The sequence below is a fragment of the Periplaneta americana genome, chromosome 4 (assembly GCF_040183065.1).
Source record: "Periplaneta americana isolate PAMFEO1 chromosome 4, P.americana_PAMFEO1_priV1, whole genome shotgun sequence".
Classification (NCBI taxonomy): domain Eukaryota; kingdom Metazoa; phylum Arthropoda; class Insecta; order Blattodea; family Blattidae; genus Periplaneta; species Periplaneta americana.
In genome coordinates this window covers 32,588,833-32,603,726 of record NC_091120.1, presented here as the reverse complement: position 1 = coordinate 32,603,726, position 14,894 = coordinate 32,588,833, and the positions used below count along the sequence as shown (strand labels likewise).

General features: G+C 33.4%; 1 protein-coding gene and 1 long non-coding RNA gene across 6 annotated transcripts in view; one reads left to right on the top strand and one right to left on the bottom strand.

Annotated features, from left to right (window-relative positions):
* Positions 1-14,894, bottom strand: part of LOC138697671 (very long chain fatty acid elongase 4-like) — a 503,185-nt gene that overhangs the window by 5,041 nt on the left and 483,250 nt on the right. For all 5 annotated transcript variants that reach the window (XM_069823121.1, XM_069823118.1, XM_069823120.1 and 2 more), the window contains exons 6-7: positions 12,382-12,509; positions 4,406-4,555 (exon numbers count right to left, since the gene is read on the bottom strand). In XM_069823121.1, the coding sequence (XP_069679222.1) occupies positions 4,406-4,555; positions 12,382-12,509 (278 nt within the window). The remainder of the gene's footprint in view (positions 1-4,405; positions 4,556-12,381; positions 12,510-14,894) is intronic.
* The window catches only part of LOC138697672 (uncharacterized), an 85,616-nt gene that overhangs the window by 49,307 nt on the left and 21,415 nt on the right, over positions 1-14,894 (top strand). The gene's annotated exons all lie outside the window — the stretch shown is intronic.

Sequence of the window (14,894 nt, the reverse complement as noted above, 5' to 3'; positions counted from 1 at the left end):
CCATTAGGGTTGCAACGTAACTTCTTTTGCAGTGGCTAGTTGACAACATAGTGAAATTGGTAAAAGTTCTTGTCTTGAAACTGCATTAGACTGATCAATCTATTATATGTGATTGGAGTAAAAGGTAAAGGCGATCCCTTTAGGAGCCATGAAGGTGCTTAGGCGCATGGTGGTAGAGCTCCATGCTTTCGTACCGCCTATACTAAATAGTCTTAAAGACACGATACTCAGTTTGACGGAAAGCTGAGTGGACCTCAGGACCGTTCTGGAAGTTTGGCAACGAGGAAAACCCTGTCAACACCCAGGATTGAACCCAGAATATTCCAGTCCGTATCCAGTTGCTGTACCAACTGAGCTATCCAACCGCCTTTATTAGTAGTAGTATCTTATTCAACGGCACTATCAGCTGTAGAAATGTGAGAGAGAATTGGCAGACAAATTTTGCCTGGAGCACTCTGTCAGGGACAGATTTATTTCACTTGCGGTAACACCAAACTGTCAGTTAGCATTTCAGTGTAGTGGAGCATTAACGCTAATTGTCATATCATATATTTTTCTCTTATTTAAACACACTGTGAGAGCAGTAACTGTCGGAGTATATTTGGTGATAACTGATCGCAAACAAATTTGAAAGGGTCACGTGTCGGGTGTGGTCAAAATAAAGAGAACCTTCTTTTAAGCACCCGTAAAAGCAGTTGCAGTGAATAATGTGACATGTACAAACCCGAACAGAAGATTTATATCCTCACTAATGTTTGTCTTGTTTCTCCAATTTGAAAGTTTTAAGTGGGCGACCATCATGCCGTGAAATTTGGGTGTCAGACTTTTGGACTAGGGGACTGTTAGAGAAATAACTTGAATGTTAACATTGAGTAGGCGTAGAGTCGGGTCGTTGCCCTGGCAACGTTCAACCATATTTAAACGATCTGAGTGTTTCATCACTAATGCTATGGTGAGACAATTTTATTTCCTACTAGCCGTACCCGTGCGCTCCGCTGCACCCGTTACAAATAAATATAAAGTAATTACATGATTAAAATAGGACATTTTATCCAGGGAACATTCGTGTTTGATAGAAGGATAAATCGTTTATTATGTTACTTACTTTAAATTGTATTTGCTTAATTAAAATGCGATCATTTTGATCCAGAGACCACTCATTTGGTCATAAAAATTATTTTAGGAAATACAGGAAACGAATGTACAAAATAGCCTATCAAGTTTTCTGTGCATAAGAAGCTATTTTAATCTTACCTGTCCTCGATTCACTTAGAAGTTACTGTAATAACATTATAGCATTATGTCCATCTAGAGAAACTACACTTTCCAATGGTGAATTAATAATTAATTATACAAATCGGTTAATTTAGCTTCCGATATTACTTCATACAAATACAGAAACATTATCTGTAGGCTATCTTTCATAGCTTTCGATTGTTGCTGTCCAAGGCCCCTTATAGACGAAGCCATTTGTTTTTTTAATTCATTACAGGCCTTAGATGGCAGTTATTTTAATTTTAAAACTCATTTATCTCATTAAATATCAGTCCTATCAAAATTTTTCAAAGAATAAAACTTATCGAAAATTATTTGTAAAGAAACTCTTGTTATGTAACATTTTTCACAAAAATCAATAATAAGCGAGATATTTCGATTTATTTAATTCAGGCCCCCTTATAACCCCCTTTTAAATAATGTATTTTGAATGTCATATAGCCTAAAATCTAAGTTACAACGAACTTAATTTATATTCCAATTTACATCGAAATCCGTTGAGCCATTATCGCGTGAAAAGGTAACAAACATACATACAGACGGACAGACAGACATACAAACAAAAATGTCAAAAAAGCGATTTTCGGTTTCAGGGTGATTAATTATATATGTTAGAACCAATTATTTTTGGAAAATCAAAAATTACCAGAAAAATTTCGGCTACAGATTTATTATTAGTATAGATTGTTAAAACGTGTTTTAGGTATATAATTTTGAGATGAGGATTTACGTATTATTTACTCTAGTTCTGGAAAGTTCAAGGTATTAATTAATTAAATTAAGATATTCATACTATTTGCTTACATCGTAACATATTTCATTGTCCAAATCAAACTTTCAGATATAACTCCCTCTAAAGTTTATTTGAATAATTTCGAGGGAAAAATTGTTCGGGCGGGCATCGAACCCGGGACCTTTGGTTAAACGTGCCAACGCTCTACCAACTGAGCTACCCGGGAACTCTACTAGACACCGATCCAATTTTTCCCTCTATATCCACAGTGGGCTGACAACCGTCAAGCAACCAACACTAACTCTGTGTAACTTAAATTGTGGTTTTCTGTTAACGAACAGTGACGTGTATTATGCAAATCAAACTTTCAGGTATAACTCCCTGTAAAGTTGATTTGCCCGCCCCGGAATAATTTTTCCCTCGAAATTATTCAGATCAACTTTACAGGGAATTATACCTGAAAGTTTGACTTGCAGAATACACATCTCTGTTCGTTAACAGAAAACCACAATTTAAGTCACACAGAGTTAGTGTGCACTCAATGTTGGTTGCTTGACGGTTGTCAGCCCACTTTGACGTCTGTTGATATAGAGGAAAAAATTGGATCGGTGTCTGGTAGAGTTCCCGGGTTGCTCACTTGGTAGAGCGTTGGTACGTTTAACCAAAGGTCCCGGGTTCGATGCCCGGCCCCGGAACAATTTTTCCCTCGAAATTATTCACATTTCATTCTCATTCGCAAAGGAAGAATGATAGTAATGTATGATACAAGAGATTATAGAAGGACTGTAGTCATAAATAGGAAGTTGCAGCGCCCGAAACTTAGCAGAGTGTGATAATTTACACGAAAAAGTAACATCGATTTACTCTCGCGTTGCATAGAGTAATTTATATTTTCTAGTAGACTGTCTAAACCAGCCCTGGACATAAGAGGGGAGGTGAAAGGGATGGAGAAACCCCCGCCCATGTCCTTTTCGCTTACACCGCCTTATAAACAAATGCAGAATAAGGCTCTGTGCATCAGTGGTGGATTTTAGACGACCAGCGAGAGCTAGAAGTTCGTAAAAACTATGATGCCCGCTTGATACAATCCGTCACTGACCTACCTGTCTGCTCCTACCGCACCAGAACATTACTGTCTCAGCCGGGGAAGGTGGAATTGGGAGTTAAAGGGTGGTCTGCAATGACTCAATCGAGTTAATAGCGCCCAGGCCTGACTTAAACCAAAGTAGGCCTCCATAAGATTTTAATTTTAAATTGTAGGCCTGTTATTTGTAATATGCTGATTGTGAAGGAGTGATGAATGAATGAATGAATGAATGAATGAATGAATTAATTAATTAATTTTAAGTTGATAGACTAATATGTTGATTGTCAAGGGGAGATAAACGCATTTTGACTTGTATAGAGACGTATGAAATAGAAGCCGAGATGTAACAAATAGTTATTCCAAGTGTAGTTATTCCTATTTGATTACCTGCAATATTTCATATCGTTTAAGATTTTGATGGTCTTGAACGTGATGCGAGGTTCCTGAGTTCTTGCAGCTGTCGTTGATATAGAAACTTCCAACGTATCGGAGGTACTTATAGCCTGAATTATCAAAGAATACTAGAAAAAGAAGACGGTTAACGACCATGGAGGAGGTAGGAGTGCGTGGTTTATGTGACTGTTTTCAGTGAACAGTTTTGGCATTTTCAAAGGGGTCGTTGTTGAATACTGAAGAACTGCAGTGTTTTTTTTCTAAGACGTGGCGAATTGTGGGATAAATGTATTTATAAAAATTGTGGAATTGTCGTGAATATGTGATGAAAAAAGATCCGCTTAGTACTTTCTAGAACGCGAATCGGATTTCAGTAGGTCTAGTCATACTGCAGTTGACTGATCGAGTTACTATAGGGAGGTGTGTGTAGATGGTGTTGTAAAAGACATTGTTGGAATTGATGAAGCGAAAATTGGGAAGCAGAAGTATCTACAGTGCAACTCCACAAATAGACTCACTCCCGTACACTTCACGATACAAGATCAAGATGGAGGTTATAAAAGTGGAGCCCTTGACAGTCGACGGATTACAAACACAGTCCAGCATTTTTGGAGAAGTTGCAAATGAATCTAAATCACACAATGAATTCAAGGAGGAGGAGGAAAAAAAAAATAGAAAAAGAAGAGAAACTTGTCGGCGAGGTCCTGGAACGAACCCAACGAAGAACTTTTCGCCATTCTTTGCAAAACATTGGATATTCCTACATTCATGACATGGTGTAAAAACGCATAAACGTTTCACCATTTACAGTTTTGTCTTACAATCATGTATAGGTCCTCTTATAAGTAGTATGACTGATATTATTATATTGAAACGAAGATGATAGAAAAATAAAGAAATAGAATGGAATAACAAACCTTTTCGATGTATGCCTTTGCATAAAAGTTGCCGAAGAGTACGATGAAGGAAATCATGTAGATTACTAACACGTATTGCATCCACAAGGGGAAATCACATCCTGATTTTATTCCATTCATTCCCATAATCATTGCAGTCGTGAACTGGATCTGAAAATATGAAAAGAGTTTATTTAATCTCACATTCGGTATTAGACTAATATATTATAATTAATTTATTTATTTATGTATATTTAATGTGCTGTACAACAGGCAGTGGCCAATTACAGTTCAGCACAAATATAACAAAAACACAATACAAAAATAATTATTATACATAAATACAATTACAATTAATTACAATAATGAAGATGAATAGATAACTAAGAATAATATGAGACAATGATAATTGAGTATAATGCCTAAAAGAATACATAAATGATAAATCGCTGCCAAGAGCAAACTAAGTCTATACATTGAAGGGATCGAATTCGCAGCCATGCATGTTGGCATTTTTAATGCATCTGGAGACTGGTGAAAGAAATTTGGAATTTCTAATATAGAAAAGTTTGTGGGCTCTCATATCTTTTGTTGGAATACGTAAGGTAATATTGTTTAAGAAAGAGTCACAGGATATATCACCTTTGAGGACTTTACAAAAGAACAGATAATCTAGCTCATGGCGTCTAGCATATAGATTTTGACAATTAAAATATTCACAACTGTACCCGGAATTAATGGGCAGAAATCTGAATGAACATAAGGATATAAATTTTCTTTGTATACTTTCTAATTTAGCCGAGTCCGTAGTTGTAATCGAGTTCCAAACTACAGATGCATATTCGAGTTAATAATAATAATAATAATAATAATAATAATAATAATAATATGATAATAAAGATAATGATAATGATGATAATAATAACAATAACAATAATAATAATAATAATAATAATAATAATAATAAATAATCTCCCTTCAACTGTTAGACCTTTAATGGCCCGTCTGACTAGATTTCTTTCACATAATTTAACATACTATGATTTAAAATTGTCCAGGAAAGTTTACGAGAGACTATCTGAATAATTCAGGTTGTGAAATGTCATTGCCTGTGAACAGGTAAATTAATCTGGTTATTAGTGGTCAGATAATAGTATATCATAATTATGTAAAACATGTTTCTTACTATTCTCTCGCAAAACTGCATTTAATTAAATTTATATCTAATATTTAGTATTTATTTATTTAACTTGGTAGAGATAAGGCCATCAGGCCTTCTCTGCCCTCTACCAGGGGATTACAACTATAACATGAACAATAAAATTACAATTAATATTAAATTTACAATTACAATTACAATAAAAATTAAAGTACGACAAGAATACCTGATTAATGCAAGCTAGACATTTTATCATAGAAGTTAAGAACAAAGAATATTTTGTATTTACTGAATTGCAAATTAAACCTACAATAACAAAATTCTATAGTGGTGAAATTACCGGATATTGAAATATTTTGTGATAGATTAAGAGAACTATTTACAAGAAACCATGTCTGAACGAGTCTCAATTACTGACCAAGTGCCTAGTAAGTTTGCCTAGTTTAGATTATGTGTCGTACCAATTACCTGGACCAATTACACTTTCAAGCGTACCGTGACAAAGTTTGCACGTACAAAGACGTGTTATTCGTTCATATTGTGGTCTTAGGAGCAGCCCACAACTTTAAAGAATTGAAACAGGGAGTTAAATTTTGCACTTACTATGAATCAGGAAATTACTGTACAAATTTAGCATTTGACAGGAATTAAAATGGAGTTGTTCAGATGTATTTCACATTATTATTTTGTTACATAGTTAATGTGACCTTTTATAAAACTCCGTGAAATTATTTTTACACCTCTGTCGATAAAATGTTATGCACGAGAGTAACAGTAACCATATTTTGATAATAATTGAAGGGGTGTGAATGAGATAGTCTAAAGCCACACTTTTAACGAAAATAGTTTTTTGTGCGAATTCATTTCTTATACATATGGGGAATTTATTATTAGAGTATTATAACATTTACTTAGCAAATGACATAAGTATATGCTGAAAAAATTGTAATACCGCACCTAATAGCATGGGATTCTAAACCTTTAACACGCTGTCCTGTAAATGTTGTCTGTCTGGCTTAGGACTGTATCATTCTCACCCCTTCAATTGTTTTAACAAAAGTATCATTAAATCAGTACGAAATTAATTTCATAGCCAAGAAACAAAGGGACAAACAATTCGAAAATATGTTTTCATACGTTTTATCTCATATACCGGTATGTAAATTGTTGTAGGCTATGCTCCGAAGGGTATGTTAAAAAACTGCAGGTACAACAGGCATTTCACTTAAAAAGTTTTTATAAGTAATTTTTTTTTAAATGTTGTACATGAGGTAAACGAAATGTCTTGAAATGTAAGTAAAACGCGTTATTTTAATATAAATATGTTAAGAACACACTTTTTAAAATAATAGCAGAAATTAATTTCAACCTGAGCCATTTTAAATAACAAAAAATCATAAAACCTGTATGAGATGTTAATAAAAGAAGAAAGCTTCATAAAAAGTTGTTAAAGCGTGTCGCTACTGCAACATTTGAACTTGTCCTTAATCCGGTTAATAATAATATGACTATGCATGAGTGCACAGAACCTACACGGATGTAAAGAAGTCCTGTAGAATCGCGAAGAAAAGAAGGCCATGAGAACACACTAGTAGGTCTATGTGAATCAGAAACGATATGTTTCATTGTAGATATACATAGAATATAATAGATTGGTAATAAATAAATAAATAAATAAATAAATAAATAAATAAATAAATAAATAAGTTACTAAGTAAATAAATCACTAAATAAATAAATAGGAAAATACAATGTCTATACAGAGTGAGCCGTAAGTAATGTCATTAATTTCATGGGATTATTCTTGAGATATTTCAAACAAAAAAAGTCGAATATAATTTTGCTGGTTTTTGCTTCTTTTTCGAGATAAAAACTGTTTTATATGAAACATTTCATAGTGTGTTTTGGGAAAGCCACTGATTGAATTCCCAATATACTCAGTTAACTTAAGGGAGCAATGTACTATGATAACAAATGATTGAAAGAATTTTAGTTTTGTCCTTTTAATGTGCAGAAAGGAACTGGCCACCCTGCCCCATTCTCTCCTGGTTTAGTTGCCTCATGAGTCATGTCTTATTGGTGTCACTTGTGAGGTTGTAACCTGTGTTCGGACAGTTGACTAAACAACATACAAGAACTAGAATGTACAAAGTTACCAGTTATGCTCGATTTATATTCAGGCAAACATATACCGTATTATTATTATTATTATTATTATTATTATTATTATTATTATTAGTAGTAGTAGTAGTAGTAGTAGTAGTAGTAGTAGTAGTAGTAGTAGTAGTAGTAGTAGGTGAACCTATCGAGTGTGAACAGAATTGCTGTGTCATGCTTATGGTTATGATTAGTTTTAGGTAACCATGGTGTTGAAACAAATAACAGACGTTATTTGACACACACGTTATATTATATCACTACAAAAGAGGAAACGTTACACCCTATTAAAAGGATTTATTCTACTATCTATGTATATTAGTCTTAAAGGGTGCTATTCATAGACATTTTGCTAGCCCGCGCTACGAGCGTGCTAAACTAGCCCCGGCTATCGACTGGTTACTTGTACGGAATTCATATATATAATATCATGTCATATATCATATCATATCATATATCATATCATCATATCATATCATATCATATCATATCATATCATATCATATCATATCATATCACATCATATATCATATCATATCATATATCATATCATATCATACCATATCATATCATGTCATATATCATATCACATCACATCATATATCATATCATATCATATCATATCATATCATATCATATCATATCATATCATATATCAGAAATTTTCAAAACGCATGAACATAACATCCGTGCCAAATTTACTGTGCGAAGATAAACATTCTTACAGTTCGAAGCTAATTCAATAAAAAAAATACATAAATACATTTTGGGCTCAGTCAACGATATCGGGTGATAGAATTTTCAGCAAATAAACTTGATTTCTATTCCATGCAGATTCTGTGAGATTTTTGATATAAAAAATAAGTTTCTGTGGCTATATTTAGCCGATCAGTGCTTCGTACCTCTTGCAGTTAGTGCTATAATATTACTAGACCATATCATTGAATCCACTACTTGCAAATAGGTTTATGAATATTACCGGCACATTTATAGCTACACTTTTTACAATGGGAATATAGCTACGAACATAAACATACAAAGAATTCGGTAGGATTGCACTAAGCAACAGGAAATTAAATCAATATTTTTACTACTGGAGGCCGACATCACGTTTAAATCGAGTTATAGCGATACATCCGGGAGTAAACACAGATACCAGCAAGGCTGACATGCAAGCACGAACGCCCTTGCTTCGAGTGCTGTCTCTGCAAGAGTTCCGATTAACACCTTACACGCTTTGTCATCGAGAAACGTGAATTTGCGTCTTGCAGATGTAAAATAGGTTCATTATTCTTGGTACAGCACTAAGGACGCCATGACGTGAAATTTATTCCGGATAATCGCCAAGTATATTTTACAGACTCCCACTCACTGAAGTTCTGTTTTCTGACGGCGAATAATTTAAAGCTTCCAAAGCCAGCCTCACCCTTTGAATGTTATAGTGTGTGTTATATAAATAATAAGCCATGTGTTTGACAGTGAAATACTAGCACTTGTAGCTATGCACCATGGTAATTTCTGAGACAGTCCTGCACAGGCAAAAAATTTAGTAGTAATAATATTAATAATAGTAACAATAATAATAATAATAATAATAATAATAATAATAATACTAATAATAATAATAATAATAATAATAATAATAATAATAATAATAAATTGATGAACTAGTGGACTTACTCGTGTATCTTCTTTTTATATTGCTTGTATTATTTTATTTGTATTTCTCTTTGTTTGTTTTGTAATTATATTTCTTTATTCTGTATATTTGAATTTAAATAAAAAAAATATATATGAAATATTTGTCCGGCTTACAGCTGTTTCAGTGCTTCACGCACCATCATCAGAGCCTACTAGATCGCGGCGTCATCTCGAACGTCTCTGCCTGTTAGGAGGGTGTGTTTTATTGTTGGAAGGTGTTGAAGTGTGGAGTCGAATAGTGTGTGTGTACTGAAATTGATCTGTGCGTTGATCAGTACACACTCACTATTCGACTCCACACTTCAACACCTTCCAACAATAAAACACACCTTCCTAACAGGCAGAGACGTTCGAGATGACGCCGCGATCTAGTAGGCTCTGATGATGGTGCGTGAAGCACTGAAACAGCTGTAAGCCGGACAAATATTTCATATTTAACACGAGTAAGTCCACTAGTTCATCAATTAATTATATTCAAGTGTTAAAAGTGATGTACGCAAGATTCAAAATGGATAATAATAATAATAATAATAATAATAATAATAATAATAATAATAATAATAGTAATAATAATAACAATAATAATAGCGATAATACTGTAATAATAATAATAATAATAATAATAACAATAATAATAATAGTGATAGTGATAGATTTATTGATATTAGTTCACAAAAGTACAAAACTTAATAATTAAAAAAAAAAGATCTAAGCTTATATACAAGAGTAGTTATACATAATAAATATACAATTTCCTAAACTAATTAATTTATCGCAAATCTCAATAATTTATTGGTTCAAACTTGCACTTACGTCTGGTTTAAGTGCATGTTTAAACCAATCGTAATAACCATTAAGACTTTAAAACTTATTTATCTGCTCCTTTTCACAATTTACTACCATAAATATTTTTTAAATCCATTATTATTCTTTTTTTACATTAAACATCTCAATTTATTCTATAACTTCCGTATTTATGTTTAGTGATAGGTACACTTACGTATGTTAATTAATTATTCCGTGTCATTACACCGCATCCAAGTTAGAAGTTGTTGACATATAGCCATCACACTGCAATAGCTGAATCGGTATTTCTCAGTGCGTACAGTAGGTCAGTCTAAATTCCTGCTACATGCTTGTCAACAAGTTATTTGCTTATTTATACATCTTGCATCATACATGTAAACACACTTGACATATTAAATTTGACTCAATATCAATTACAGTTACAACATTCTTCTCCATGCTCACATTTTCGTTTAATTCTATTCTATTTTTTATTAAATTTATTTTATGTGTAATCTTATTGAAATTTAAAGCCTTGAATATACAAATTAATTTGATGTTGTCTTTATAAACAAAGAATTTTACTACTAAATACATCTTTCTTGTTCAGATTAATTTTTTTTTTTTTTTTGGATTTTATGATTATAGGAAAGTTAATAATAATAATAATAATAATGATAATAATAATAATTATAGCGACAATACTGTAATAATAAAAAATAATAATAATGAGAATAATAATAGTGATGATAATAATTATGATAATATTGATGATAATAATGATAATGATATCGATAATACTATAACAATAACAGTAATAATAATTTATCTATTTATTTATTTATTAATATTTGTGTGCTGAACAACAACCAGAGGCCAATTTATAGTTCAACACAATACACAAACAATATCTTAAATCAAGAAAACATACATAAATAAAATTGAAAACAAGGACAGTAAATACTAATAAACGAAACTATACTTTAAAAGGATCTAAATTGTGCCCATGCAAATTGGCATATTTTATACATCTACAGACTGGAGAAAGTGATTTAGAATTTCTGTTGTAAATTTTTTTTTGAAATCTTAAACCCTTTGTAGGAATACAAAGGCTGATATTGTTTATGATAGACTCACAATCAATATCACCCTTGATAACTTTGCAAAAAAATTGATAATCAAGATTAAGAATAAAGGCTACAACAGTTAAAATATTTACCAGTAATCTCATAATTGAAGTCAGAGGAATTGGGTATAAATCGAAAAGAACATAAGGAAATAAATAATAATAATAATAATAATAATAATAATAATAATAGCGACAAGACTAATAATAAAATAATAATAATGAGAATAATAACTGATGATAATGATTATGATGATAATAATAATAATAATAATAATAATAATGCTCATGATAGCGATACTATAATAATAATAGCGACAATACTGTAAAATAAAATAATAATGATAATGATAGCGATATTACTGTAATAATAATAATAATAATAATAATAATACTTACTTACTTACTTATTTACTTACTGGCTTTTAAGGAACCCGGAGGTTCATTGCAGCCCTCACATAAGCCCGCCATCGGTCCCTATCCTGAGCAATATTAATCCAGTCTCTATCATCATATCTCATCTCCCTCAAATCCATTTTAATATTATCTTCCCATCTACGTCTCGGCCTCCCCAAAGGTCTTTTTCCCTTCGGCCTCCCAACTAACACTCTATATGCATTTCTGGATTCGCCCATACGTGCTACATGCCCTGCCCATCTCAAACGTCTGGATTTAATGTTCGTAATTATGTCAGGTGAAGAATACAATGCGTGCACTTAATAATAATAATAATAATAATAATAATAATAATAATAATAGTGATAATGATTATGATATTGAAAATAATAATAATAATAATAATAATAATAATAATAGTGATGATAATGATTATGATAATATTGAAAATAATAATAATTATAATTATAATAATAATGTCCAATTCTTAAGAATCCGTTGATCTTCAAATCACTCTCGTGGCATCCCTGCTGTACAGGTATGCACCATGCCAAGGATAGTACAGGCTTATTACGTAAGCCAGATATAACCCAGATATGTTACTGAAGCATTTGAAAGGCTGGGTGGAGTGAGATTGCATGCAACTGCTGTGGAGTAGTTGATGAGACTTACCAATTGAAGAATTGTGAGATACTTCTTCCACCAGAGGTATTTTGCGATGTGTGGGCCGAGGGCGGACAGGCCGTAATAAGTGTACATGAGCACGTGGATGAAGCTGTTGGCCATCGCGGGGAGGAAGGCTGCAACATAATCAATATTACAACGTCTTTATACACTGCACAAAGCACATTCATTAACATCTTCCGAGAGGATGATTTGATGCATTGAAATAAAAGCCAGTATCTCAGGTGCCTTTGAATGGCAAGGCCTTCAGACTGTATTAGGTCAGTAGATTTTAGTTGAGTTGTCCATGAGAAAAAAAATAAAAGGGATGACTTCTAAAGGCGTCAGTCAACGAGCTAGAAGTATTCTTTCTGTAAGTTGCGTATTTATATCACATCCGTATTAACTTCTACGTTATACAAAAGGATGGATAAAAAGTAATGGCAACAGTTCGATAATTCTGACATGGCTTTATTCACAGAGGTACAACATTTACGTACTTTCAATATAGTCGCCCTCCTTATTTATCACCTTTTGTCAAATGTTTGGAAGGCGTCGTACACCATCAGCGCGTCCAAGTTTGTTGATGTTCCGTATTGACTGCTCTATAGCACAGATAAATTCATCTCTGGTATTGCACCGGGTACCTCACAGTTGTTCTTTTACTTTGGCGAAGAGATCTTAATCGTATGGACTCATATCGGGTGAGTACGGTGGATGTTCCAGAATCTCCCATTGCCAGCGGTGCAAGAGGTCCTTGACAGCAGGAGCGGTGTGACTCCTTGCATTGCCATGAAGAATGATGGGGTTCTGTACCACCAAGTGTCATTTTCTCCTGAGCGCTAGACGAAGGTGATGGTGCTTCACGCAGTCCCTGATAACATTCTTGTGTACTACGACCTCGTGCCACTTCAATTTTGATGCAGGAACGTTGCTCTAGTTTTGTAAACATGGTCTTAGGACGCTCGCACTATCCCTATGAAAGTCAACGTTCTACACACTGCAGTAGATTGACAGAGTACTGTCGCCGCTGGCTGCACTAACTCATCTAACAGTCCTTGTTCATGTCCACACAGCTGGCAGCTCTCGAACGCACCATCGTCTTGTGACAGCAGTGTTGCCATAACTTTTTATCCAACCCTTGTATTTATAGAAAACTTAATCGGAAATGCCATTTAAAAATCTAAGCAATCATCATCATCAACATCATAATCATAATAATCATCATCATTAGAGGACTATAGTTAACGGCTAAGCTGTTCCGTTTCTTTTTAAGGTATGCTTTTTCATGGATAGGAAATCATTGGCTTTCCAACTGATACTGGATTTCACTTAGCAGCTTGTTGCATGAAGGCCTATGTATGTTTGTATGTGTATGCACGTATGCAACGTATTGAGGAAACGAAAGGTAAGGAAATTACGTTTTCAACATCCCTGATACCGAAAAAATGATATTGGACACCTGTCTGTCTGTTTACAGCGATTTCTTCTGAACTGTTCGTTCTTTTATGTTCTGTATTTGTGAACCAATTTATCCGGGAATTATGCACATTAAATGAAGAGTTCAGAGCCATAGTGGGCCAAGCGCCATTTATTAAAAGCGGAGAAAGCAAGGGTTAAAGTTAAGTGAATACCATAGTTTAATGAAGATTGACGTATCATTTAGTTTTAATGAGTCTACTTTATATTACTTCCTATATGTTTCCATTGAATTATGGTAATAGCTTCATTTTAACCCTTGTTTTCTACGGTTTTAGTAAATGGCGCTTGGCCCACTATGGTTCTGAACCTTCAAATACAATGTATTTTGATTCTTATGGTTCTGTTCCAAGAATATGCAAGCTATTAATTTATATTTGTTTTCGTATTAATTAGAATAATTGTGTATCTGCTTACTTAATACTGTGAAGATGCGAAATTATTTTTAGCGTAATCACGAATATTACAACATTGCATTATACTCTGCCCTGTGTATTTAAGAGTGCGCCCATACTGGAAGAATTCAGATTCTATAGACTGCTCTTCAGAATTCAAACCAGCAATTATTGTTCTTTAACCTTCTCCCCGATGAAAGTTCAGGTGTACATACGTTTATAATCCATATTAGGAAATGGTAACAGAATTTTAGGATAATTAATATATGCATGTAAATTTTTTTGAAAATATGCACTTAATTTCAGTTTGTTGGTAATTGTTTACCACGAAATTTGGCATGTAATGAGAAACGAAGTCACAGTTGTTGTCGAACGAATCAGAGTGCTTTTGAACTCTATTATATTAGTATAATTCTTGGAAAGGTAGTTGCAATGCGGATTTGAATGATTCAATACAAGTTATAACTTCTAAGGCACTGAATGGTTTGTGAACATGTCCTCAGGCAATGTCTGAGATATCTTTATTTATTGACTTAGGATTTCATGTTTGTTATGTATGCCCGATGCCCGCAAGGTAAGAGTGATTATTTGCAGCTTTGCACAAAAAGTGAACTGACAACTACGAGCATATAGGAAAGGAAATGTCGG